The 24,824-nt window shown below is 45.3% G+C and overlaps 1 protein-coding gene and 1 pseudogene across 1 annotated transcript in view; one reads left to right on the forward strand and one right to left on the reverse strand.

Moving 5' to 3' along the window:
- Positions 1–10,369: 10,369 nt before the first annotated feature.
- Positions 10,370–24,824, reverse strand: part of Gpr45 (G protein-coupled receptor 45) — a 92,499-nt gene continuing 78,044 nt past the window's right edge. The window contains exon 2 of the mRNA XM_076557335.1: positions 10,370–11,945. Coding sequence (XP_076413450.1) covers positions 10,574–11,695 — 1,122 coding nt within the window. The 5' untranslated portion in view covers positions 11,696–11,945 and the 3' untranslated portion in view covers positions 10,370–10,573. The remainder of the gene's footprint in view (positions 11,946–24,824) is intronic.
- On the forward strand, positions 12,782–14,194 carry LOC102908994 (high mobility group protein B2 pseudogene; annotated as a pseudogene).

Here is a 24,824-nt window from a genome sequence, read left to right on the forward strand (position 1 = left end):
TGTATGTATGTGTGTGTGTGTGTATATTTTTTTTTAATACTAGAATTCATTAGATTAGAAATCATTAGATTGTATTAGAACTAGGATTTCTATTTCCTATATCCAGAACATGTAAAAGATAACTTTCTATTAACTCATCTAAATGTCTTCCACCTGTTGTCTGGGGCAAGTGACTAAAACACACCAGTAAGCAAAGCTAGTGTGTAGTCTGGTGTAGGCCCTTAAGAATGGGTTTAAACTCAGCACAAGAAGTTTGTCAACAAAGACTCCCCATCACCCACCTATGATGTGACACTTACTTATCTACAAAGGTGTGTGCAAAGCCTATTCTGAAACAAGAGCCAGACTAACATCTATAGGGAAGGAGAGCAGGGGCAGGTGCCTACAGGTCTCGGTATATGACAAAACAGGCAGAGGTATGTTTCACAGTAGATCTCCTAATGAACGATATGCTTCCCTTACTTTTCCCTAACCTCTCTCTATATACAGCCATCTAGTCTTGTGGGGAGGGAAGATGCCCCATTCTCAGATCCTTGCTTATGTCCCTCCTTGGAGAATTTCTGAAGTTATCATGACCCCCATTTTTACCTTTGAGTGGGTCACCACTACTCCATGATGTTGATTGACATCTATGGGTGCTGACAGCTTGATGAACTGGCCAAGATGGGGGAGAGGGGAGAGGCATTTCTCTGCCTCACTCATTGGGGGAGCAAGGTGACCTTTTGAAGAGTGTAAATGGTGGGGATGGGATGGGAAGAGCTGGTGTTCCATTTCTCCATGGCTATGAGCTGAGGAACAGTATCTGAGGAAGTTAAAGCCAGCCTGTTTCCTTGTTCTGCCGCCATGGGGAGCCTGGAACTGCAGATCTCCTGACATATCTGCACACCTGCGTTGCAGGCCCGTGTCCTGGGTAATCTCTACGGAATAGTCCGCAGCAAAGGTTATCTAATTATAGAGGCCGGGCACGCCGAATGGGAGAGCATCCCGTAAGCTCATCATTATCTCTGCCCCGTCACTGTAATTTCACGCGAGTGAACACGAGAAGCAGGCAGGGCACTGTCTGTCCTGTGTGAGCTTAATTTGCTCCTGCTGTTGTCATTTTCAAATGTTTTCTGTTTACGTAAATACTGGAAAATGAGCTGCTTTGTCCACAATGGACAGAAGAGGTCAGCTGTTCCCAGCCCATTGTGGCCTTGCCAGGGTGCTTATTATATTACTTAGAGGAGAGAGAGAGAGAGAGAGAGAGAGAGAGAGAGAGAGAGAGAGAGAGAGAGAGAGAGAGAGAGAGAGAGAGAGAGAAGAGAAAGTGAGCTAAAAAGCTATTATATGTGTGTGGAGAGCAGGAGGGTGGTTAAGAATTGGCTGATACAAGAAGTCCCATAATAAAAAGATGTGGATGCTATGTAAATGACCTATAAAGGTCATGAGCTTCACAGTCCAGTGATTTTGAACGTATGTCTTTCCCAGCTCACAAACTCATTCTAGGGAGTGTTTTTCCATTCCTGTCTCTATTTCTGTTTCTAGGCATGGGTCTCTGGTGTAATTATTCGTCTTGGGAGGCAAAGAAGAAAAAAATAAAAAACCCAACCCAGAAACTCCAGCAGGTGCCCTCTGGGACTCAAATCCATGCTTGTAACAATGCTTTTGGCTTTCCCGGTCTTCAGAACCACAAGCCTTAATACATCCCTTTCCTTATAAATTGCAGTCTGAGCACTAGATGACATGGAAAAGAGGACATGTCAGCTGCAGCCTCGGATGACGTGTGACTGATTTAGAAAGTATGGAGTGCATCCTCTGGGGAATGTGGAAGGCAGTCAGGAGCACTTGTGTATGCTTGGCGGGGAGAAACCCAAGAGTGGCCACAACACCCTTCCCCCCAGCAACACACACCCCAAAGGTCTGTGCATGGGGAAAGGTGCTTTCTCAATAGTACTTTCTCTGGTAGATCCATCAAATCCCGGAGGCAATCTGGAAGCCTTGAGGGAGAAAAGCTCTGAGTATCAGATAATGTTTCTCCCTTACTCTGTTCACCATTGAAAGCATTTTTTTCTTTTCTTTTTTAAAGCTTTCCACTTTTCCTTACGCATTTTCTAAAGTGTTCAGCTTGCTTGTCTTTCATGGTGAGCAGTGACCTCTCTTCATGGTGTAATAAAGCATTCAAAGGCTCCCTGATACCACTGCAAAGTCTCGAAATGGAGAACTATGGCAGCAGCATTTCAATGAGGGAGGAAACTGGAAATATATTCCCCCAAGGACCGTGCATAAGGAACAGCAAGCCTTTCCGATAAAAATGCTAAATGAGCTTGGTCATTTTTTTTTTCCTAGGGAGTGCTTGGCAAATGGGCAGTGGATGCCGGAGGCAGCGGCAAAGGGGGTAGAGATGGAACATGGAGCTATAAGGGAAGTAATTTGTTCTTCCTAATTGGGCCATGGGGATCTGCAGGTGTTTACTTACACATTGAGGGAGGCTGGACTGGAGTATCAGGGAGAAGCGACTTAAGAGACAACCATTTTATTCTGGCTCATGCTTTGAGGGTGTAGTCCATCATGGTGATGGGAGTGGCCTTCTGCCATGGCAGCATTAGTAGAAGGCTGCTTGGCCACATCTGGGTGACTCAGGACGTGGATAGGGCACAGGAGATTCATGTACTCAGCTGACTCTCCGTTTTCATTAGTCCTGGGCCCAGCTCACAGCATGGGCCATCCACATTCAGGCAGCGTCCTCCTGCCTCAGTTTATCCTCTCTCAAATCACTTTCACAGACACACCAAAAAGCATGTCTCCCAGGAGACTCTGACTCCGGTCCAGTTAACAGTGAGGATGAACCATGACAACTGCCATTAGATTTGAGCTCTTCTCATTAAAAAAAAAAAACAAAACAAAACAAAACAGCCGGGCGTTGGTGGCGCACGCCTTTAATCCCAGCACTCGGGAGGCAGAGCCAGGCGGATCTCTGTGAGTTCGAGGCCAGGCTGGGCTACCAAGTGAGCTCCAGGAAAGTCGCAAAGCTACACAAAGAAACCCTGTCTTGAAAAAACCAAAAAAAAAAAAAAAAACCAAAAAAAAAAAAAAAACCAAAAAACAAAACCAACCAGCCAAACCAAAAAAAAAAAACAAAAAAAACCCTCTTTCTGTTCCTATGAAACTAACACAGGTTGATGAAGCTGTAGAGTGGCCCTCTGGTGAAGCTGTCTCCTCTGTCCCCTCTTTGACCCTGCCTTTCTCTGGCACCTCTCCTCTTCCCAGAGGGTCTTGTCCTTAGCTTTCTCGGGGTGAAGGGCTGGGAGGATGAGGAAGTCCGGGACTCTCTGCTGCAGTAACCTGCGACACTTGCCCAGAATGACACCCCCCATGCATTTGCATTCACATTGTCTGTTATCAGTATAAAATCCAGACACTGAGACACCAGCAAGGGTCCCCAAACCTTTCCTTAAATGTTGAGATTACCATGGCGGGCTGGTCAGCCCACTATGCACTCTGTCTGCAGCAACCATTCTTCTCCCACAGAGCAGCTAGCTTTGAACTAACCCTTTCCTACAACATAGTCAGAGTCTTAGAGTTCTGTCAACTAGCTTTGCATTCATTTTTTCTTTTTTCTTTTTTGTATTTATGTTAGTGAAGTTCATCCCTATGTGGCTACAAACTTTCACTTTCACTTTTATGTCTCCCATTGTGTGTCTGAGAAGTTTACTATGGCCCCCTTTCTCCTCCTCACAGCGTAAATCTGTGCAGTTGATGCCACTACACGTAAGACTATATCTTTTGAGGGCTGGGGGTAAAAAGAGAGCCCACCTTCTTCAATCGATGGAATACAGTTATGCTTATTTTTTGAGAACAAAGGCTCATGTATGAAATTCGTGTTTTGGACTTTAGAATTCCTATGCGTTCCGGAATCTCTCATTTATTTTTAAACTGGGTGGCTCATTGGCAGATATGCTGAGGAATCCACTGAATCCCCCCCGCTTTTCTTCCAGGGGTAGCCAACTATCGTTAGGCATATAGCCTCACAAGAAAGCACTCCAGTTCTTAGCCTTCTTTGGGACTGCCCTTGGTTGTGTGCCCATGGAGAACAGGTTATGTGGAAAACACTTGTCACACATGCTTCTCCACACCTGCCCCGCCCTCGTATGCTGGACCACAAAGTGTTTGCAGCCCTGGCTAGCCCACACTACGAAGACCATAAGTAGGAAGAGGATAATGGGGAACTAGTCAAAAGGAACAGCCTGAGTGACAATCAGTGTGCCTAGCTGTTTGGTAATTAATGTCTGCTTTCCCAAAGTGCTTAAGTGCTGGTTCTCTTCGCTATTATCAGCCCTACGAGTCACCTAGATGATGGCTCCCATCTCACTCTGCCTCCCTGGTTTCCCATGCGTGCAATAGGCTTCAGAACAGCCCTCAGAAGAGCAGGTGCGCACATGAAGCTGTAGGGATGATGTTGCACTCATTGTCCACGCTGTTCTTCCCATCAGCCCCATAGGACTGGTGCTGTGGGATGGTCTGCATGTCAAATTGCTCTGATTGGTCAATAAATAAAACACTGATTGGCCAGTGGCCAGGCATGAAGTATAGGCAGGACTAACAGAGAGGAGAATTGAGAGAACAGGAAGGTGGAGAGAGTCACTGTCAGCTGCCCCCATGACAAGCAGCATGTGAAAGATGCCGGTAAGCCAGGAGCCACATGGCAAGGTGTAGATTTATGGAAATGGATTAATTTAAACAATAAGAACAGTTAGCAAGAAGCCTGCCACGGCCATACAGTTTATAAGCAATATAAGTCTCTGTGTTTACTTGGTTGGGTCTGAGTGGCTGTGGGACTGGTGGGTGACAGAGATTTGTCCTGACTATGAGCAAGACAGGAAAACTCTAGCTACAGACTGGCTCATGACCCAGTAGAAATTTATATGGAGTAAAGGGGCACAGCTGAGGCCCTATAGCGGACTTTTCCCTTTTAAGTCCATTAACGCTTTGAAATCTTCAGCCACGTGAGGGAGGGGACTATGACGTAACGTAACAAATATATGTTGTGGGGGGTCTGTCCCTAGTTCTGGCATACATACTCTGGGATTCTCAGATCAGTCATTTCCTTTGGGTGTGCCTGTCTGTGGCTAGGGCTTCCAAGGTTGCTTCCAAGTGTCGCTGGCCACCAGGACGGGCTGTGCAGTCGAGAAGAAAGGAACTTTTCAACCCCACGCTAAGCCCCGATGAGAGGAGAGTTGCCCACAGATGGCTGGTGGTGTCATTGGTCATGGCCATGTACGGAAGCCTCCATAGAAACCCAGAGGATGGGTGCAGACGGGCTTCTGGGAGCTGCCTGATGAAGTTTTGCCACAGGGTTATACCTTGGAGAGGGCGGAAAGGCACAGTGCTCCTCCCTCCAGGCCTCATCCTCCTCATTTCTCCCACCTACCTGCCCATCTGTACCCTTTGCAGTTTCCTCTGTAATATAAAGATAAGCGGGAGCAAAATGGTTCCCTGGGTTCTGTGAGCAGCTGCACCAAATTAATCACACCTCGCAGGGCATTGTGGGAACTCTGGTTTATGGGCCATTATGCACTTCAGCTACTTTTTGCTTGGTTACCTGAAATGTGTGGAGGGGGTTGTCTAGTCTTAGGGACTCAGCCCCCAACTTGTGGAATCTGATGTCACCTCCAGGTAGACAGTACCAAACTGAATTCAGCCAGATGCTCCTCTAATTGGAGAGCCGTTTCTGTTTTATTTTAGTTCAGGAAAATTCAGCAGCCTGTTTCTCTAACCATTTTCTACTCTAGCCCACAAATAGGACAAGCTGATAGGAAGCAGGTGCCCAGTCCATCTGAAACAATTATGGTCTCCAAATCCCCGTGCCTGGGGATCCCCTCCAAATCCAGGCCTTCCTTGGGCTCTCTATTCTATAAATATGTAATTTCTATTTGTTTGTTTATTTTGATGGGCCTGGGGGTGGAAGCTAGGACCTCAAGATTGCTAGACAATCATGCTCTACCAGCTACACCTCACCCTTTGCTTGCTAGTCACCAAGGCTTTGTGCCTGGGAAGATTCCCTTTATTTCCAAGATAAGAGTCATGGGGTCTGGGTGCTCTCCTACTTACTCAGAATGATACAGGGAGTGAGCAGCCCCCGGATCCAGGCTGTCGTCGTCTGGAGTACTTCCTCCACATTACTAAAGTTTCTGCAGGGTTCAGGCCTGAGTGCAGGGTGTCAAGCCCCTTTCTAAGGACAGAGGGTGGGGATGGCGGTGCCCACTGCCTGAGCATGGGAGAGCTGAGCAACTGCACTTAGTCCTGAACTGAACTCAGTCCTGACCTCAGTCCCAAGAAGGCTGTTCTGTGAGTTGTGCAGGGGGAAAAATACACAAAGTGTTGGCAATTAGGAGACACTGACCTGGATTTCCATTGCTCGTTTTAATGCTCACAACGTTGTTAGGACTTTGCTGTTTTGTTTTTTTTAATATTTATTTATTTTTATTGATGTGTGTGAGTTTCTTGCCTTCACGTATATGTACGTACACTATGTGTGTACCTGATGCCTGCAGAGGCCTGATGGAGGCGCAGGAGCCCCTGGAACTGGAGTTAAGGACCCCTGTAAGTCACCGTGTGGATGCTGGGAGCCGAAGCTGGGTCCCCTGCAAGAGCAGTAAGTACTCTTACTAGCCAAGCCCTTGCTCCAGCCCTAGAACCTTCGCTTGAATTATTTTACTCCAGCTGTGGGGACCAAGAGGGGAGATGAAAAGAGGGGGGCTGGTGAGACAGCTCCTGGGGTGAAGATGCCTGTCCCCAAGCCCGACAACTCCACTTCGGTTACCCGGACCCACGTGGTAGAAGAAGATAACCAACTCCACCAACTGTCCTTTAACTTCCACACACACATGCTGCTCCCCTTCTCTACCACATACACACCAATACATGCGAAAACTGAAAAGGGTGATAGCCTCTTTATAACTATTCATTATAATTAGAACAATATCCTTGGATTCTACATGCATGGAGCCAACCACCTAGGGATGAAAAATACTTGAAAAAAAATCCTTTGTACTAAATATGTACTGATTTCCCCCTCTCATTTCTTAAAAAAAAAAAAGTGTAGTATGTTGTGTACCTGTACAGTATGTGCATCATTTGGTTTTAAGTCATCTACAAATGCTTCAAAGTACCCAGGAGTGTGTGCGTTGGTTCTTTGAATATCACAGCACTTTATCTAAGAGATATCTAAATGTAGGTATCTATAGGGAATTGGTTCCTGGACTCTTTGAGGATATGACTTTGTGTCTCATGTCTGAGGCTCTTCCATGTGGCCCAGGCATCGTCAAGGGATGGGAATCAGTTATTCCTATGGCTCAGAGGTTTCTTTCTCTTCCCCAGGCCTTGACAGAAAAAAAAAAAAATCATGGATGTAGTTGCTCTGACGTCACAGATCCCAGAAATCCCAGGACCTGGCTAAACCGGGGGCCAAAGAGAACGAGAAACAGATGAATGATTCCAAAGCGAAGCAGCACGTGCCCTGTGAGCCTTAGTGAAGGACACCGGGACTCCGCATTTACTCTCAATCTCAGGAAATGGAAGTTCCTTTACAAAAGGAGTAACTCCGAGCCTACAATGGAGGTGGCCAGCTGCAGTCAGTGTTAAGACAAGCTGCTCATTCACTCACCAGAAGCATGTTTAAAAACAAAAACAAAAACAAAAAAACCAGCAACAGCCTCTGCACTGAGTCACTCGTGGCTCCAACAGTCTCTCACTGTCACCTCCTCAGCGTCCCATCCACTTCAGTTTTGCCAGCCTTGCTGGTTACTCACAGGCTGTCCACCGTGGGGAGGCCATTGTGTCTTTGGAATGGCTGCAGTTATAACATGTTTTCTCCAAGTTCTGATGTTGCAACTTCACACCAGTGTGACAGTGTTAAGAGATGGGACCATGGGGAGGCGGTTGGGTTGTGAGGGCTCCACTCTCCTGAATAGGATTAGCATCTTTATTCTATTTTTTTTTTATGTGGAGAACACAGATGATGTCAACCTCTGGCCTTCCTATGCACACTCACACACACATATGCATACACAAGTGAACACACATGATCATGCACACATACATATACACCGCATGCGCGCATGCACGCACGAGGCCCCTCCCCTTCTGCTTCCACCATGTGACAACATAGCCACAAGGGCACCTTCTGTGAGTCAATAGAGTGGTCCTTTCCAGACACTAAATCTGCTGGTTTCTTGATCTTAGACATTCCAGCTTCTGGAACCATAATGCCTGTATTTGCATAGTTTGTATTTGCAAAGGTGTAGCCTGAACAGCCTGATAAATAGGTATTGGGCACAGGATTCCAGGCTTATAATAGTAGCTTTGATACCAAAAAAAGAAGTGTATTGGCAAAAACATGATTTTATACACTGAAAGAGCCATAATACTTTATTTAAAATATATACAAAATTATTACTTTGAAACATATATATTACTATCCAACATATATCATATAACACACATTGATGTAAATTTTGGTACCTTCATTCAGTTTTGTGATTTCTCTTTGCTCAAGGTTCCTGAATAAAAATTCTCTAAAATACCACTGGAGGGGAGGTGCCCATAGGCTTGCCCCCCACAGTAGTCTGGCAATTCTCTTGGGCACCATTGGGCCCTGTGAACTTGACCCATGGAAGCTGAGGCCAACCCTAGCCTTGCTGGGGCACTGGGAGAGGGACAGAGTTGGTGGCACCAGCCTTAATAAACTACACACCAGCCCCATTGTCTCCCTCTCTTTCCCTCTTGGCTGATGAAAACTGGTCAGTCACTGTCTTGGCAGACCCTCCCCTGGGCTGAGGTTAACGTAAGTTAGGTTCTTTTGCACACTGCACCTTCCTTCGCTGCCTCCATCACCACTACCACAGGAAGAGGGTAGGAGAGTAGGGGGCTGGCCTCTGAGTACAAGTCGGAAAGAAATGAAAAAATGAAGCCAACCGGAACTTCTGTGCTCTTGGGCTGAGTTCTCACACTCCTGAGAGAAATCAGACAACCAGTTTTGGGTGCATTCCAGCCTTTTTTTTTTTTTTTTTGTCACTGGCATTTGCACATTACATTTCATCCAACAGGCACTTACTTAATACATGCCCATCATATGGATGAATAAATAAATGCAAGGGATCTGGTGATTTCAGGCAGAAAAACTTCCAGTTTAGAATCAAGGGGACTTATCTCTTCTCAGCTTTTTTTTTTGGCTACCATCAAGTGTAGACTCAAGGAGACTGAAGTCATGGAGATTTGTTTCCTCCTTTGACAAATGGGTAAACTGAGGCTGACAGATGATAAAATGAACAAGATTACTGACTGGTCCCTGATAGAGTCAGACCTGGAATCCTGTTTTCTTCATTTCTCCCTCTCTTCAGGTCTGACAGTGTAAAGAGAGCTCAATGGACCCACTGCTGTGTCCTGAACGGTCAGAACTCACCTTCCTACACCAGAAGCTCTTGGTCAATATGGATGGCCAATGAGCATAGTGGCAAGCATAGGCTATAAGCAAAATGTCTCCTTGAAGGAGCTTCACCCCCAGAATCGGGTCCTGGGCAAGAGGATTTGTCGGCAGCAGTGGGCAATGAGTGAGGTAGGAGGAACAGAGATGGATGGGTGTAAGTCCAGCTTTGGGGAGGGGGGTGTCTGTTCTGTTCCTGTAGCAGTTCTGGTGCTGATGTGGATTTGGTGCCTCACAAGGCTCTGGGTTGTCCAGAGGAGATGTGTAAACAAAGCTAAGTCACTGGTTGCTCTTGCTTCTGAGAGCAAGTCACTACAAATACTTGCCCAGTGGACGAGTAACACTAGTATGTTCTTAGCACACTGGAAAGGATGAAAACAAGGTGGCCAACGCATGGACAGGGACAGAGGGATAGAGACTGTCAGGCTAGCTGGATGTGTGAGGGGTGGGCACACGCCCAAGGATCCAGGTGGACTTCTCATTTCAGTTAAGCTGTCACAAAGTACATTTTGAGCTTTGGGCCACTGTCACCGCCACCCCCCCCCCCCCCATACACACACCTCCTGTCATACTGTGGATCTCAAGAACATCTTAATGTGAGCTCCACTCCTTTCCAGAAAGGACAAGTTTTCATGATTGGAAACACACAGTTGAACATGTATGGAGACCTCTGCGCCATACCCAGGCCCTTCAGATACGCTGGCATTCTACCCAACAAGGGCACCACGATCTGCCACCAGGGGCCTCTCTTGAGCATGTGGCATGGGGGCTGGGATGAACGTGATGTGCTCTTTTTGATAGATCCTCCTCTTGCCCCACCCTCAGCCCGCTTCACTTTCTGCTTCACCTCATCCTCTCATTTTCTGGCCAGCTCCTGCAAGCCCCATCTCCCATTAGAACTATATATGGTTTTATTTTATTTTTTTCTGAGAGAGAAAAATAATCATTATTCGTCTTACGGAAATCGGAAAGTTGAAAGCCACAGATCACCTGGAAACAAATGAGTACCTTTGTGCTTGTGTCGTCACTACAAACGCAGACAACTAAAAGCCAGGGAGCAGGGTCTGAGCAGGGACCCTTTGGAGTGGTCTGCTGGCCCGCTCTGACCGCTCCCTAGACGGCCGATTGGTTTTCATTGCACACATAGACGGTGCTCGGCTGGATTTTCCTCTGGATCCGCTCAGGCACTTTAGGGAGGATTTGGAAAGTTTGGGGAAGCAACTCTATGCAGGCCTCGCGGAATTTCTTGATCCTCCAGCAGTAGACGATGGGGTTGAAGACAGACTTGAGGTAACTGAGCCACAGGACACACGTGCTGGTGGTGTAGAAGGAGGCGCTGTAATAGAACCGCCGACTGAACGCAGACAGCAGGCTGTAGACTGAGTGGGGCAGCCAGCACAGCGAAAAGCCCACGAAGAGGATGAGGATGGTGGTGAAGGCCTTGGTTTTGAAGCTCAGGTCCAGGCTGACCTGCTGCTGCTGCCGCCGGAGCCGTCTCAGGCCAGCCCTGGTCAGCTGTCTGAGGTCCAGGCTGTCTGACTGGTTGTGCACGCGGACGGCGTTCTTCCGCACCGTGTTGAGGATGCACAGATAGGAGCACAGCATGACGCCGAAGGGCGCGAAGAACACTGCCACCACCAGCATCACCACGTAGGCGCGTTCGGCTGGGAACTCAGTGTAGCCCAGAACGCACTGTGGGGCCCGAGCCGGCACCTCCATGAACGTCCAGCCGGTGAAGGAGGGCGCAGAGATGCAGAAAGACAGCACCCAGGAGGCTGCGATGATCACCTTGGCCCTGCGTGGGTTCAGCTTGTCCTGACGCTGCACGATGATGAGAAAGCGGTCCACGCTTATGATGAGCAGGATGGCCACGCCCTCTAGGACAAAAAACCAATAGAGTGTAGCTGAGAGGCGACAAAAGTGGTCCCCGAAGTGCCAGCGGACAGTGATGAGGGTGATGGCCGTGAAAGGCATGCAGCATAAGGACAGCATGATGTCAGAGAAGGCCAAGGTGGCCAGCAGCAGGTTGATGGCTGAACGCATGGCGGGCCTCTGATACACGATGATGCAGACCACCGTGTTCCCGAGGAATCCTACCACGATCATCAGCAGCATCGTTATTGCCAGTGAGATCCTGAGTGGTGCGGACAGTGGGGTGGCCCCGGGGTCCAAAGCATTGCTCACATTCTGCAGCAGATGTTCGTAAGTCCCGATGGATGTGCTGTTACAGACCATCGTGGAGAGAAACTCGGAACCTGGACAGAAGTGGCTGCAAGGGCACCCTCCAGCGCTTGGGTGGCTTTCATTTTCTGTCTACTGGCTGCATCTTTTCATTTGATGTTGAAGGATCTCTAAGGCCCTTGAATCATGGGGAGAAATCTTTCTTTGGAGTGGCTAGCTGGGTTTTGTGATTTATCACTCACATTCTTGTCCTGTCTCTCTGGCAGCCATGCATTTGCACAGCTCCCTAGTAAGACACTACAGCCTAGAGCAAGAAGAAAGAGAGAGAAGAGTCAGATATTGGAATCCTGGTGGAATGGAGCATTGGTCTAAATTTCACAGGTACCGGTGATCTGACAGGTGAGGGTTTTGCATTTCTGCATTCAGCCAACCAACCCAGGAAATAGTCAGAAGTCCCCAGCAGGGTCTGAACTGAACAAATACAGACTCCTCCTCGCCACTGTTCTAGACAAAACAACTATTTGCATACCTCTTTTATCACAGTGTGTCGCACATGATCTGAAGATGAGTTATGGTGTTATATGCAAACACCTCACCAACTTCTTAGAGATGTTAGTCCATAAGGGAGCATTGGGATCAATTCCTTGTGAATTCCCGGGGACAGGAGAGCAGAGAAAAGAATGACTCATTTATTTCTGATTTAGGACAAAGGTTGGTATTTACAAAGAGTAAGTCTTGTCAAGCAGTTCAGGAAACCCAAGAAGCTAGCTATCCTCTGGGCACTTGGAAGCTCTGCCTTTTGGGTACTTTGGAATTACCACTTATGCAGTTTGGAATGGATTTTTATGAAAATCAGTGGAATACGGCCTTGAGCAACCAAACCACCTGCTTTGGAATGCCGGCTTCAAGCCCGCAGGGCTCTTGCTTGCTTTAATGTGTGTCCTCAGCACCTAGGACAGCGCCTGGCTGACAGGCAGCTAGCTGGTACATCCTGGCTCCTTGATGAAAAAATGATTAGTTTTGAGATCTCGCCAGAGCTTGGGGAAGAAAGTCTCTCTGTCGGGGCTGGGGCGGGGTGGGGGGGGTGGGAGGGGTGGGGCGGAGCTCTCGCGCCAGGTTAGACACCGCCGCGCTGTCAGCATGGGCAAGGGAGACCCCAACAAGCCGCAGGGGCAAGATGTCCTCATAAGCCTCCTTCGTGCAGGCGGGCCGGGAGGAGCACAAGTAGAAGCCCCCCGGACTCCTCGGTCAACTTCGCCGAGTTCTCCAAGAAGTGCTCCGAGAGATAGAAGACCATGTCTGCAAAGGAAAAGTCGGGGTTCGAAGATTTGGCCAAGAGCGACAAAGCTCCTTATGACACGGAGAATTATGTTCCTCCCAAAGATGATAAGAAAGGAAAGAAAAAAGGCTCCTAGTGCTCCAAAAAGATCACCGTCTGCCTTCTTCCTGTTTTGCTCTGAACATCGCCCAAAGATCAAAAGTGAACACCCAGGCCTGTCTATTGGAGATACTGCAAAGAAATTGGGTGAGATGTGGTCTGAACAGTCTGCCAAAGATAAACAACCTCTATGAACAGAACGCAACCAAACTACAGGAGAAGTGTGAAAAGGATGCTGCTGCACACCGTGCCAAGGGCAAAAGCAGAGCAGGAAAGAAGGGTCCTGGTAGACCAACAGGCTCAAAGAAGAAGAATGAACCAGAAGATGAGGAAGAGGAGGAGAAGGAAGATGAAGATGAAGATGATGATGAGGAGGATGAAGAATAAATGGCTGTCCTAAAATGTGTGGCGTGCATGTGCTCAGGCAATTATTTTGCTAAGAATGTGGAATTCAAGTGCAGCGCAACATTAGCTTCAGCATAAAAACTGTACAGATTTTTAAAAAAGGCGTTTGTAGCTTTTTCAGGGGCTACAATGTACAGTTAGATTTAAAGCTTTTGATGTTGAATGTTCCTAAATATTTAATGGTTTCTTTAATTTCTTATGGTAGCACAGCAAACTTAATAGGAATTTGTATTACCAGTAAATTTTGGTCTTTTTTTTAGGATGATGCATTTTTTTAAAAAAAATTGTAATAAAATAATGTATATTTTTAAAATGCTTAGTTTTTATACCATCACTTTAATACTTTTTCATTTCATCTTTTTAAAAAGGAGATTATAGACTATCCTTTATTAAGATATTTTATCTGCAGAGTTAAAAGTGGAGATTTTTTAAAAAGTAAACTTTATTAAAATATCACACAGCAAAATTAACCAGACCCAAACTCTCTAACCTAAGTCTTAGCTTAAAAAACAACAACACCTTCTTGAGGTGTGAATGGCATGTGAACAGGTGTATGTGTTTACATCTCAATAGTGCCAGGGACAAGTGTGTACCTGGAAACCATCACAACCATCAAGGCCATAAACACATCCATGGTTCTGAAAGTTGGCCTTCTACTCTCTTTACTGATATCTACCTTTGGAGAAAAAAAACATTTAAATGTATTTTTACTAAAAATTTTTAGTACATTTGCTTAACTTTGAGACAGGAATAAACTCCCACTCACATGGAGTCATAAGGAAGTAGTGACCTTGTGTATATCCTTTGCCTTATTTCTCTGGCAGGAGCATCAGAGGAGTGTAAAGCTGCTATATGATTCTTCTTGGAAACACTGAGAATGAGGAGAGAGGACCAGTTCTTAAAAACAGCGTTAATCTTTATTGCTTTTCTCAGAGATGTGGCAGGAATGGTGTCCAGGAGCCAAGGTCCACAATTATGTCTTTGCTGGGTGAAACGGATCCTCCCCTGTGTATCCATTCCCTGGGTATCCTCACTCACTAATACCTTCCTTTGGAGTTTCTCATCTAGAATGCATCGGGCCCAGGTACGGAGTAGCTGTGCATATCGCAGATTCGTGTCACCACATCCGGATGGCAAGCCAATCACATCGCTACAATGGCTGCTGTTTCATGTATGCAGTAGAGTCATGTGCACACTTTTGCACGTGGACTGGACCTGATAGCAGCATATTTTGAAATCCCACCGTGTCCACTGCCACCGATTGCACCAGCATGGTGACCCCAGGAAGTCTACTCTAGAGCCTGACTGTGATGAGGCAGACTCCAGGTACTCAGCTGGAAACAGAAACTAGGAATTTGCAGCAGCTAAGGCTGCTGAGGGATCACAGGGTTGTAGGTGGATGAGGTTGGGGCTCTCTCATCCGCTCCGGATTCCTGGCCCTCTCCATCCTGCCCTTACCTGGGAAGATGGACCCTAGTCCATGAGGAGGGGTGAGAAATGAGGTCTATTCTACCCCAGCTTCCTTCTGCCTGGTTGTGGGTGATCCTCCTGCAAAGCCCTAGCTTCTGGGGACAGATGTGCTCTACAACCTACAACCTGGCCTTCTTCTCAGGTTCTCCATGTGTTTCCTGACTCCCTGCTGGCCTCCTTCACTTCCCTTATCCAAGTTCACCTTAGCACTCTTCCTGTATCTATTTTCAGCACCATGCCAAAGGTCATCCAAACAGAAGTTACTAGGAAGCAGAAAATAAAAGCAGATAGCATGGGCAAAGGCGTGTGTGTGTGTGTGTGTGTGTGTGTGTGTGTGTGTGTGTGTGTGGTTTTTAAACAGTTACATTTCCACAAGTACCTTTGTAGTATTTACTGCTTCCCCCGTGTTTAATGGGTGCTTTAGCCTTTCGTTTTCATCTGATCTCTTACCTGCATCTTTGCCCATCCCCCTTAAACAGGCACCCCTAGAAGTGTCTGGCTTGAGTTATGCTGATGATGCTCACACAAGGCTGTAGGAGAAGCTCGAATCTTAGTTCCCGACTTACTTTAAATACTATTGTTCTCACCACAGCATGCCAAGGTTGAGCTTATTTTATTACCTCACTGTGGTGGTTTGCATAAAAATGCTCCCCATAGACTCCTCATAGGGAGTGGCACTATTAGGAGGTGTGGCCTCTTTGGAGTAAGTTTGGCTTTGTTGGAGGAAGTGTATCACTAGGGGTGGGCTTTGATGTTTCACATGCTCAAGCCAGGCCCAGAGGCTCTCTCTTCATGTTGCCTGCAGTTCCCGATGTAGAACTCTCAGCTCCTTCTCCAGCACCATGTCTGCCTGCATACTGCCATGTCCCACCATGATGATAATGGACTAAACCTCTGAATGGTAAGCCAGCTCCAACTAAATGCTTTCCATTGTAAGAGTTTCCTTGGTCATTGTGTCTCTTCACAGAAATAAAATCCTAATTTGACACTACTGACTTCCTCTTAATGATTGATGAATAAGTGTTTTGAAGTCATCTGAGAAGCACCGAAACTATAACAATATTTAAATCCCTGCGTGACACTCCACTGAGAATGGACAGTATCCATTTTGTCTCTACCCTATAAGATGCACAGTTAAGTACCTCTTGTCTTTACCCACATTCTCTCATTCTTTTACATCTATTGGCTATCAGCTATATTTTTATTTTTGCCTAGTTAAGGTCACCTATTTATCACCTGTAACTCAATCTTCTGTGATTATTTTTATAAGTAGTCTTTAATAATTTAACCCCCAATAAAGCTATTTACATTCTTTTGTTGTTGTTGTTGTTGTTGTTTGGTTTTTCTAGACAGGGTTTCTCTGTGTAGCTTTGTGCCTTTTCCTGGAACTCACTTGGTAGCCCAGGCTGGCCTCGAACTCACAGAGATCTGCCTGCCTCTGCCTCCCGAGTGCTGGGATTAAAGGCGTGTGCCACCACCGCCCGGCTGCTATTTACATTCTTATGACAGTGTAATATTTTTCAAATTTGGGTATTTTATCTGCTAGAAGCCTATTTTCCTGACTAGTTCAAGATTATGATCTACAGGGTCCAGATATACAAGGAGTATATTCCTAATATAAAGGTCAAGTTAAGTATACATTTTTGGTAACTTACCAAAACTTAGAAGCTAAAAGAACCTCATAGTACAGTTTACTTCGTATATGGTCCATGACTATCATGTACAGATGTTTGTGTTTCCCTTGAGTTTCTCGTCACCTCTTTTTCACACTGTGATGTCATTCTTTGGTCTAGTAGTTTTGATCAGGCTTGCTATCCCTCCTGAAGATTTGCCTCTGCTCCAGATCTGGGCTCTGTCCCCTGGGTCAGTAGCATGGCTGCTCATGATTCACTTGTTCTGAAATCCACTGCTGTCTCTTTTCTGGAAAATGACTGGAAATTGCTTGCTAAGAAAATGTTCCAACAGGAAAGCTTCAAGCTAAGAAAGCACTCTAAACCTTTGCGTCTCTGAAAAAAAAAAAAAGGTATTTTTCTTCTACCTTCTCACAGACGGATACTTTGTCTGACTATTGAGGCAGCGAGAATTTACTGCCCAAAATGGAAGGCTTTGCCTCTTCAACAATTGGTGTCACTGATGTTAGCTTTAAAGTAGATTCCATTATTTTTCTTCATTGATGACAAGCTTTTTTTCTCTTGCAGTTGTGTTAATTTTTTCTTCTGGAAATGTTGGTGAAAGATGTACATTTGGTTTATTTTTTACTATGTGGGACACTCACTCACTGAGTCATTTAAACCCAAAGGTACATGCAGGTCAACTCCAGAAAAACCTTTTCCTCAGTAGGTTTGGTATTGCCTTCCCACTGATCCTGTGGAAGAACACAGACTGTTTTGAATGCTAGGCCCATTCTTCCGGCCTCAATTTTCTTTTCCATTAAAAAACCTTTCTCTTTTGTATCCTATACTCTGTGGTGATTTTAAAAGAAAACTTTTATGTTTATTGTTTGTTTTCAGTCTCATGTAGCCCATGATGGCCTCAAAATCACTATGTAGCCTCAAATCCTGCACCTTCTACCTCTACATCCCAAATTCTAGGATTATAGGCAGGTGCCATTGTGTCCATTTCATTTAGTTTTACTTAATTCTGTTGTTTGTTTGTTGTTTGTTTCTGAGAAAGGATTTCTCTGTGTAACTGCCCTGGCTGTCCTGGAACTCAATTTGTAGACCAGACTGACCTCACAGAGATCCACTTACCTCTGCCTCCCAAATCTTGGGATTAAATGGCACACACCTAACTAGGTCAGCATTTTTTCACAGCAACAGAAAAGCACAGTAGAACAGCCAGGACATCTTTGGCTCACAATCTGTTTTACCTGCAAAATACGCTAAAGCAATGGAACTTGTGGGAGTAGCCAACCAATGTCTGACTTAAAGCCCATCTCATGAAAAAAAAAACAACACCTGACACTGCTTGGAAAAACAAGAACCAGAGACTAAGTAGTCCAGAGACCCAAGGTGAAACTAAATATGACTGATCTAATAAAAAAAAAGAAATCAATAAAACAATTGTTAATAATATTCTGCTATACTCATAGATCAGTGCCTTATCCAGTCATCATCTGAGAGGCTTCCTCCAGGAGCAGATGGGAACAGATGTAGAGACCCACAGCCAGACACGCAGAGAAAGTATCTAAATTGGATGTCTCCATCAAATCCCTCCCCTCAGAGCTCAAAGAACCCCGTTGAAGAGGAGGGGGAAAGATTGCATGAGCCAGACAGGATAGGGAACACCAGGAGTACACGGCCCTCTGAATCAACTAAGCAAGGTGCATGTGAGCTCACAGAGACTGAAGCAGCAATCACAGGGTCTACATGGGTCTACACCAGATCCTCTGTGTATATATTATAGCTATTAGCTTAGTATTGTTATGAGACTCTTGACAGTGAGGACAAGTGGGTCTCTCAGTCTTGTGCCTGTTCTTGGGACTCTTCCTCCTGTTGGGTTGCTGTGTCCAACTTCAATATGCACGTTTTTTGCTTTATCTTATTATGGTTTATTTTGTCATGTTTAGTTGTTATCTCTTAGAAGCCTGTTCTTTTCTAATGAGTGACAGAAAGGGAGTGGATACAGAGTGGGGGCATGGGGAAAGGGGAGGAACCGGGAGGAGTAGAGGGAGGAGAAACTATAATCAGGATATAGTGTGTGAGGAAATCTATATTCAAGAAAAGAAAACAATAAAATAGAGAAGGGAAAGAAGGGAAGAAGAAGAAAGAAGAGGGATCGTCTTGATTGAGTTGATGAGGGAAAACTGCATCATGCTTATGGATTTAATGTGGCTGGTTGCTTCAAACTCCTGATGCCTTGACCTCCTTGCCATAATGGACTGACTAAACCTTTACACTGTGAGCCAAAATAAACACTTCTCATGTGAGTTGCTTTTGTCACGGTATTTTATCACAAGAAAAGAAACTAATATAACTTCATTTACAAATTCTGTAAAAGCATAATGGACTTTAAAAACTCAGGCATTTGATGAGCTAACAATTTTGACTAAACTTTAACTGGCTGCATGTTTGTCCTCTGAGAACTACATGTGTAATATTTTTAATAGCAGGGCATGGTGGTACATGACTGTGATGTCAACACTCAGCAGACTGAGTGAGGCACAAAATTGTAAGTCAAGGCCAGCATCAGTGATATAATGAGGTCTTATCACAGAAAAAAAAATGGTGATGTTGGTAATAATTTCAATAAAAAGAATGCTATAGTTGAGAATAAAAAAATTCATTTGAGTGGCCATCAAATCGGGAAGGAGGAGCAGGTGGCAGCTTCCAGCCCACATATATTGCCTAACAAATCTTCATTGCAGCTGGCAGTACAGGCAGAAATCAGCTGGAGGTGGCACCGATAGGCTTCAAGAAGTTCTAAATAGGAGATTGGAATTGGCCTGTTCTGTCTTCCACTCAAAACAAAACACAACCACTCATCACATAACAATAGGGTTTATTTATGTATGTATGTATGTATGTATGTATGTATGTATGTATTTATTTATTTATTTATTTATTTATTTATTTATTTATTTATTTGTGAAATGGCATTGTTAAGTGCATGTTATTTTGGAAATATCATAAAGTGTAATTACACACACTAGGATGGATATGATGTCACTAGCTAATGTACACTGTGAGTAATGTTACTGGCTGGATTCCTCTGGCTTGCTCATCCTGCTTTCTTATATGAACCTAGAACCACCAGCCCCGGGACGGCAGTGCCTATAATGGGCTGGACCTTCCCTCATTGATCACTAATTGAGAAAATGCCTTACAGCTGGATCTCATGGAGGCATTTCCTCAACTGTGGCTCCTTCCTCTCTCATGACTCTACCTTGTGTCACGTTGACACACAAAAACCAGCCAGTGCAGTAACTAAGGAAGACTATGGATGCTACTTCTTTCCTGCCTGATACTTTCTAGCACTGTGAAAGGCAGCCCTCGGGGGAAGGAACTTCTAGCTGAGTCCCGGTTTGATTTATTCACATCTAGAAGCTAAAGCAGGTAGGTATCTTCAGAAATGGGGTCTTGATGTCCAGTTCTGGCATTCAGCCACCTACAGTGGCAAAAGCCTTAGGGTTTGTGAGGTTCCAGTGACATCCCACCCCCCCAGCCAACAGCTCATAAGGGGAACCACTTCCCTGGCACTAGGATTTTTACCCAACAATCTTGGAGCTCTTGGGAGTGCCCTTTTGTATTCATTTAGAATGTTCTCAAGTAAACTCCTTAGCTTGCCTTAACTCTTCTCCCAGATTTAATCTAGATGGCTCTCAATGGATAGCACTAGGTAAATCTGTATAAATCAGGCCTTTTACAGAGAGTGGGCAAGATTTCTGAAGGCCCACCCATGTCTGCTCCAAGCAAGTACCAACTGATCTTGGGTGGTATCTTAATTAGGGTTTTATTGCTGGGATGAGACATCATGACCATGGCAACTCTTATAAAGCAAAACATTTGATTGGGGCTGGATTGCTTGCAGTTCAGACGTTTAATCCATTAATATCATGGAGAGGAGCATGGCCACATTTGGGCAGACATAGTGCAGGAGAGGGGCTGAGAACTCCACATCTGAATTCAGAGGCAGCAGGAAGAAAGAGTGAGCCACTAGGTCTGGCTTGAGTTTCTGAATCCTTGAAGCCCACCCACAGTGACACACTTCCTCCAACAAGGCCACATCTACTCCAACAAGGCTATACCTCCTAATAGTGCCACTCTCTACGAGCCTACGGAGCTCGTTTTCATTCAGGCCGCCACAGGTGGCTAAGGGGATACTAAAAAGCAATATTGACAAGGTCCAATACAGCACAGAGGGATGTCATCACTCACAAGTTGTTTCATCAAAAGAACACTTGGATACCATGGCACGGCTAGGACAGGTCACTCCATCCAGTCCTCCATAACCTACAATCACTTTGCACGAGCTGTGTGGTCTTCTCACACTTGAGTGTTACCACAGCTCTAGTGCTACAGGGAATCACCCCAGCCCTGGTAGTCTTTGCTGAGTTTCTCTGTATGACTCCGCTTGGCTCAGGCCCGGAGGGGAACAAGACTACACTCTGGCCTATGGTGTCTGCAGCTAGAGTCCAGCAGGTTCTATTAGTCTCTTCTCCTGGCTGTGAGAGGTGTCCTTCAGAAGTTGTCCTCTGCATCTGAGCACCCTTGCACATTGACAAAAACCAATGGGACAGAGCCGCTACCCACTGATAAGAGTGTAAACCATTTGCACACACAGCCCTATGGTGTGTGTGTTTACTTTAAAACCTGTAGTGTGTGTGTGTGTGTGTGCGTGTGCGTGTGCGTGTGTGTGTGTGTGTGTGTGTGTGTGTGTGTGTGTGTGTGCACATGCTTGTGGAGGTCAAAGGACAACCTACCAGAGTTGGCTCTCTTTCTCCACTATGTGAATTCCAGGGTCAAACTCAAGTCATCAGGCTTGAAAGTGAGTACCTTTACCCACTGAGCCGACCTACCAGCCCAGTGTTAGTAACCTTTTGGAACTATTTTTCAAAAACTGGAGAAAAGGCAGGTATACTGGATACACAGGTAAAAACGCACGCGCGCGTACGCGTACACACACACACTCACACACACACACACACACACACACAAATACTCATACACACACATCTAATAGAATTTGCTTTCTCCTTACTGATCCAGTTTCAGCTAAGTGGCGGGAAACTTGATAGGCCCTGTCTCCACAGCATTTACTATTACTTCATGGGACCCATTGGTGTTTGGAATATTGGGTTTTTCGGTCTCTTCTCCAGAAGAACATATTGTTTCTCAAATGCCAAACCTGGAAGTGGAGTCAATTTTGGCAGATGGAAAAGCGGGAAACAGCCCTCTGCTGTGGAAACAGCTTGACTCCATCATTACCTGCAACCTTGTCACCCCCTCTCCGACACAAACTCAAACAGATGGCATATTTCAATCTCAATAACTTTATCGGCAATTAAAAAAAATACGCAAGGGCTGCCAAAAGTAATACATCAAGTAGCAGTGTTTAAAAACAGGTGTTGGGCCATGTGTCTCGACTTCCAAGAAAGGTAAGCTGAAAGGAGCCTGGATTTTTTAGTCCTCAGCTCAGGCAAGGCTCTCGGGGTGGGATTTTTCAACTAGGGCAGAACTGGGGATGTTTTTAATGAAGTAAATCTTTATCGCTTGTTCTTCTTAGCAATGGTTGAACTTCCTTGTGTGCATTTCCTGTGATAGGTGAATCCCTTTACATAGTTGGGCAGTTCTGGAGCTTGGCCCTGGATTGGCTGCATTAGCATCCCCAGCATTTGTTAGATCTCCAGCCACCCCCCCCCCCACCCCCCGCCACTGTTGTGAAATATTAGCTTAAGACATGTTACATTCATTTATGCTGTGGAATATTTGTTTAATGGTGTAAAGATGTGTTGCATTCTTTCATGTTGCATTTGTTTAACTCTGTGAAGCTGTGTTACTTTGTCTGTCTAAAACACCTCATTGGTCTAATAAAGAGCTGAACGGCCAACAGTGTGGCAGGAGAAAGAAGTAGGTGGGGCTGGCAGGCAGAGAGGATAAACAGAAGTAGAGAAGAGAAAGGAGCAAGAAAAAGAGGAGAGGAGGATGCCAGGGGCCAGCCACCCAACCACCCAACCAGTCATGGAGGAAGAAGGAAAGAAAAGTATATAGGATAGAGAAAGATAAAAGCCCAGAGGCAAAAGGTAGACAGGATAATTTAAGTTAAGAAAAGCTGGCTAGAAACAAGCCAAGCTAAGCCTGAGCATTCGTAAGTAAGAATAAGTCTCTGTGTCTTTATTTGGTAGCTGTGTGGTGGGCCCCCAAAGAGTGAAGAAAAAAAAACAAAGCCAACTATACGCTACTAGATCAGAAATGCTGCATGAGGTACCAGATGACCTTTAATAAGGCCTCTAGGAGGTCAGGATTTCTCAGTAAGAACTCTAAGGAAATGCTTTACATAATGTCTCTTGTTTGATGTTCATGCTAAGTCCTTTTTACTGGTAATATTTAGTACAGGGAACCCCTCTGTGTCAAGAGCTTCCAAATTTATTGATTCAACCGAGCACAGATTGAAGACATTTTAAAAAAATGTATCTATGCTAAGCATAGTCAGCCTTTTTCCCCCTTGTCATGCTGTGGAATGATACACAGTAGCGGTACTTATAATAGTATCATAATGGTATCAAGTCACCTGGAGATGATATGCAGTGCATGGGATGATGCAATCACATTGCCATTCTACATAAGAGACTGGGGCTTCTGTACAAGGAGAGGAGAGTCCTGCAACATTCCCATGTGGATGCTGGTGGATGAGTGCTGTGGGATTCAGCATCAGGACCAAGTGGTCTGACTCAGGACCCAGAGACTTAAGGTCTGGGCTATGCAGAGGCTGCTTACATAATCACACATTGGGAAATCACATCTGATTTTATTTTTTTATCCAGGTGTGATTGAATTCTGGATGCCCTGGGAATTGAACCCAGTTCCTCTGGAACATCATCATGCTCTTAACCTGTGAGTCATCTCTGGCCTCTACACCTGATTTTTATATCAGAAATGGATCACCAGTTTGGGGCAGCAGCCATGTCTTTCACAGAAAATATAGGAACAAGGAAGTGCTCGGGGACTCTACAGGAGCACATTGGGTACTTGATATCCTAGACAGACCCTGGGCCACCAGGCTTTCTCACAGCCTGGATCAGACCCTGTGCAACAGTGGTAGAAGACTCTTAAAATATGGATCAGACCAGTGTCAGTCCACTTTTCATCGCCGTGACAATATACGTTAGACAGTCAACTTAGAAAGAGAAAAAAATTATTTTGGTCCCATAGTTCTAGAGTCTTGGATTTGTGGTCAGTTGGCTTAGGTGGTTTGTGTCCTTGGTGAAGCAGCACATCAAATCAGGAGCTTGAGGAGGAAACAGCTCAGCATCATAGTAGCTGAGAAGCAAATACTGAGAAGAGATATGGTGATTTGCATGAGAATGTCCCCCACAAGCTCAACTATTTGAATACTTGGTCCCCCCGTTGGTGATGCTGTTTGGGAGGCTGTGGAACCTTTGCAAGGTGAGCCTTGCTGAAGGAATTACTTCATTGAAGTCAGGCCTTGAGGATTTAAACCTGCACCCCACTTCCAGTTTTCTCTCTGCTTCTTGCCAGCGTTTGAAGTTGTGAATGCTCAGTTTCCTGCTCCTGCTTCCATCCCTGCTGATTCCTACCATACTTCCCACCATAATACACTCAGCCCTCTGGAACTGTATGCCCAAATAAACTTTTTCTTCACAGCAACAGAAAGGTAACTAAGACAGAAGTTGGTACCTGAGTGTTGCTATTTCTGTGATGAACTTAACCATGTTGGTCTTTTGAGGAATGTGGAAGATTTAAAAACTTTGGACTAAAAAGGTTTCAATGATGTAAAGTTTCAGAGCTTAAAATGCCATACTAGTAGGACCCTGAAAGATAGTCATGCTGGGAGCAATGTGGACTATGGAGGTCTGGCTTAAGAGGCCTCAGAGGGAAGCAAGGGCTTTACCAGTAACTCCTGGGATAGAAGCCTGTCCTGTGATAGTCTGGCAAAGAATCATGGCTCTCTTCTGCCCATGCCTTGAGAACTTGCCTGAGGTTAAAATAAAAAATAACACACTAATTTCCGTAGTGAGGGGGATTTCAAGACAATGAAATATTGAATCTGTGGCATGGCTGTTACTAATACTGCATGTGCAAGTCTGTAATAGAAAAAAAAAGAGAGAAAGAAAAAAATGTACAGTTCATAGAGAAAAAGCTCACTAGGAAGCTTATGTTACAGCTGAAGTATATACGGGAAGAAAAGCAATAAGAGTTAAGTTTAGTGCCAAGATGGAAAGGCCTGTTCCATGCTGGAATAAAGGGAAGG

This window comes from Peromyscus maniculatus, chromosome 21 (genome assembly GCF_049852395.1).
Source record: "Peromyscus maniculatus bairdii isolate BWxNUB_F1_BW_parent chromosome 21, HU_Pman_BW_mat_3.1, whole genome shotgun sequence".
NCBI lineage: Eukaryota > Metazoa > Chordata > Mammalia > Rodentia > Cricetidae > Peromyscus > Peromyscus maniculatus.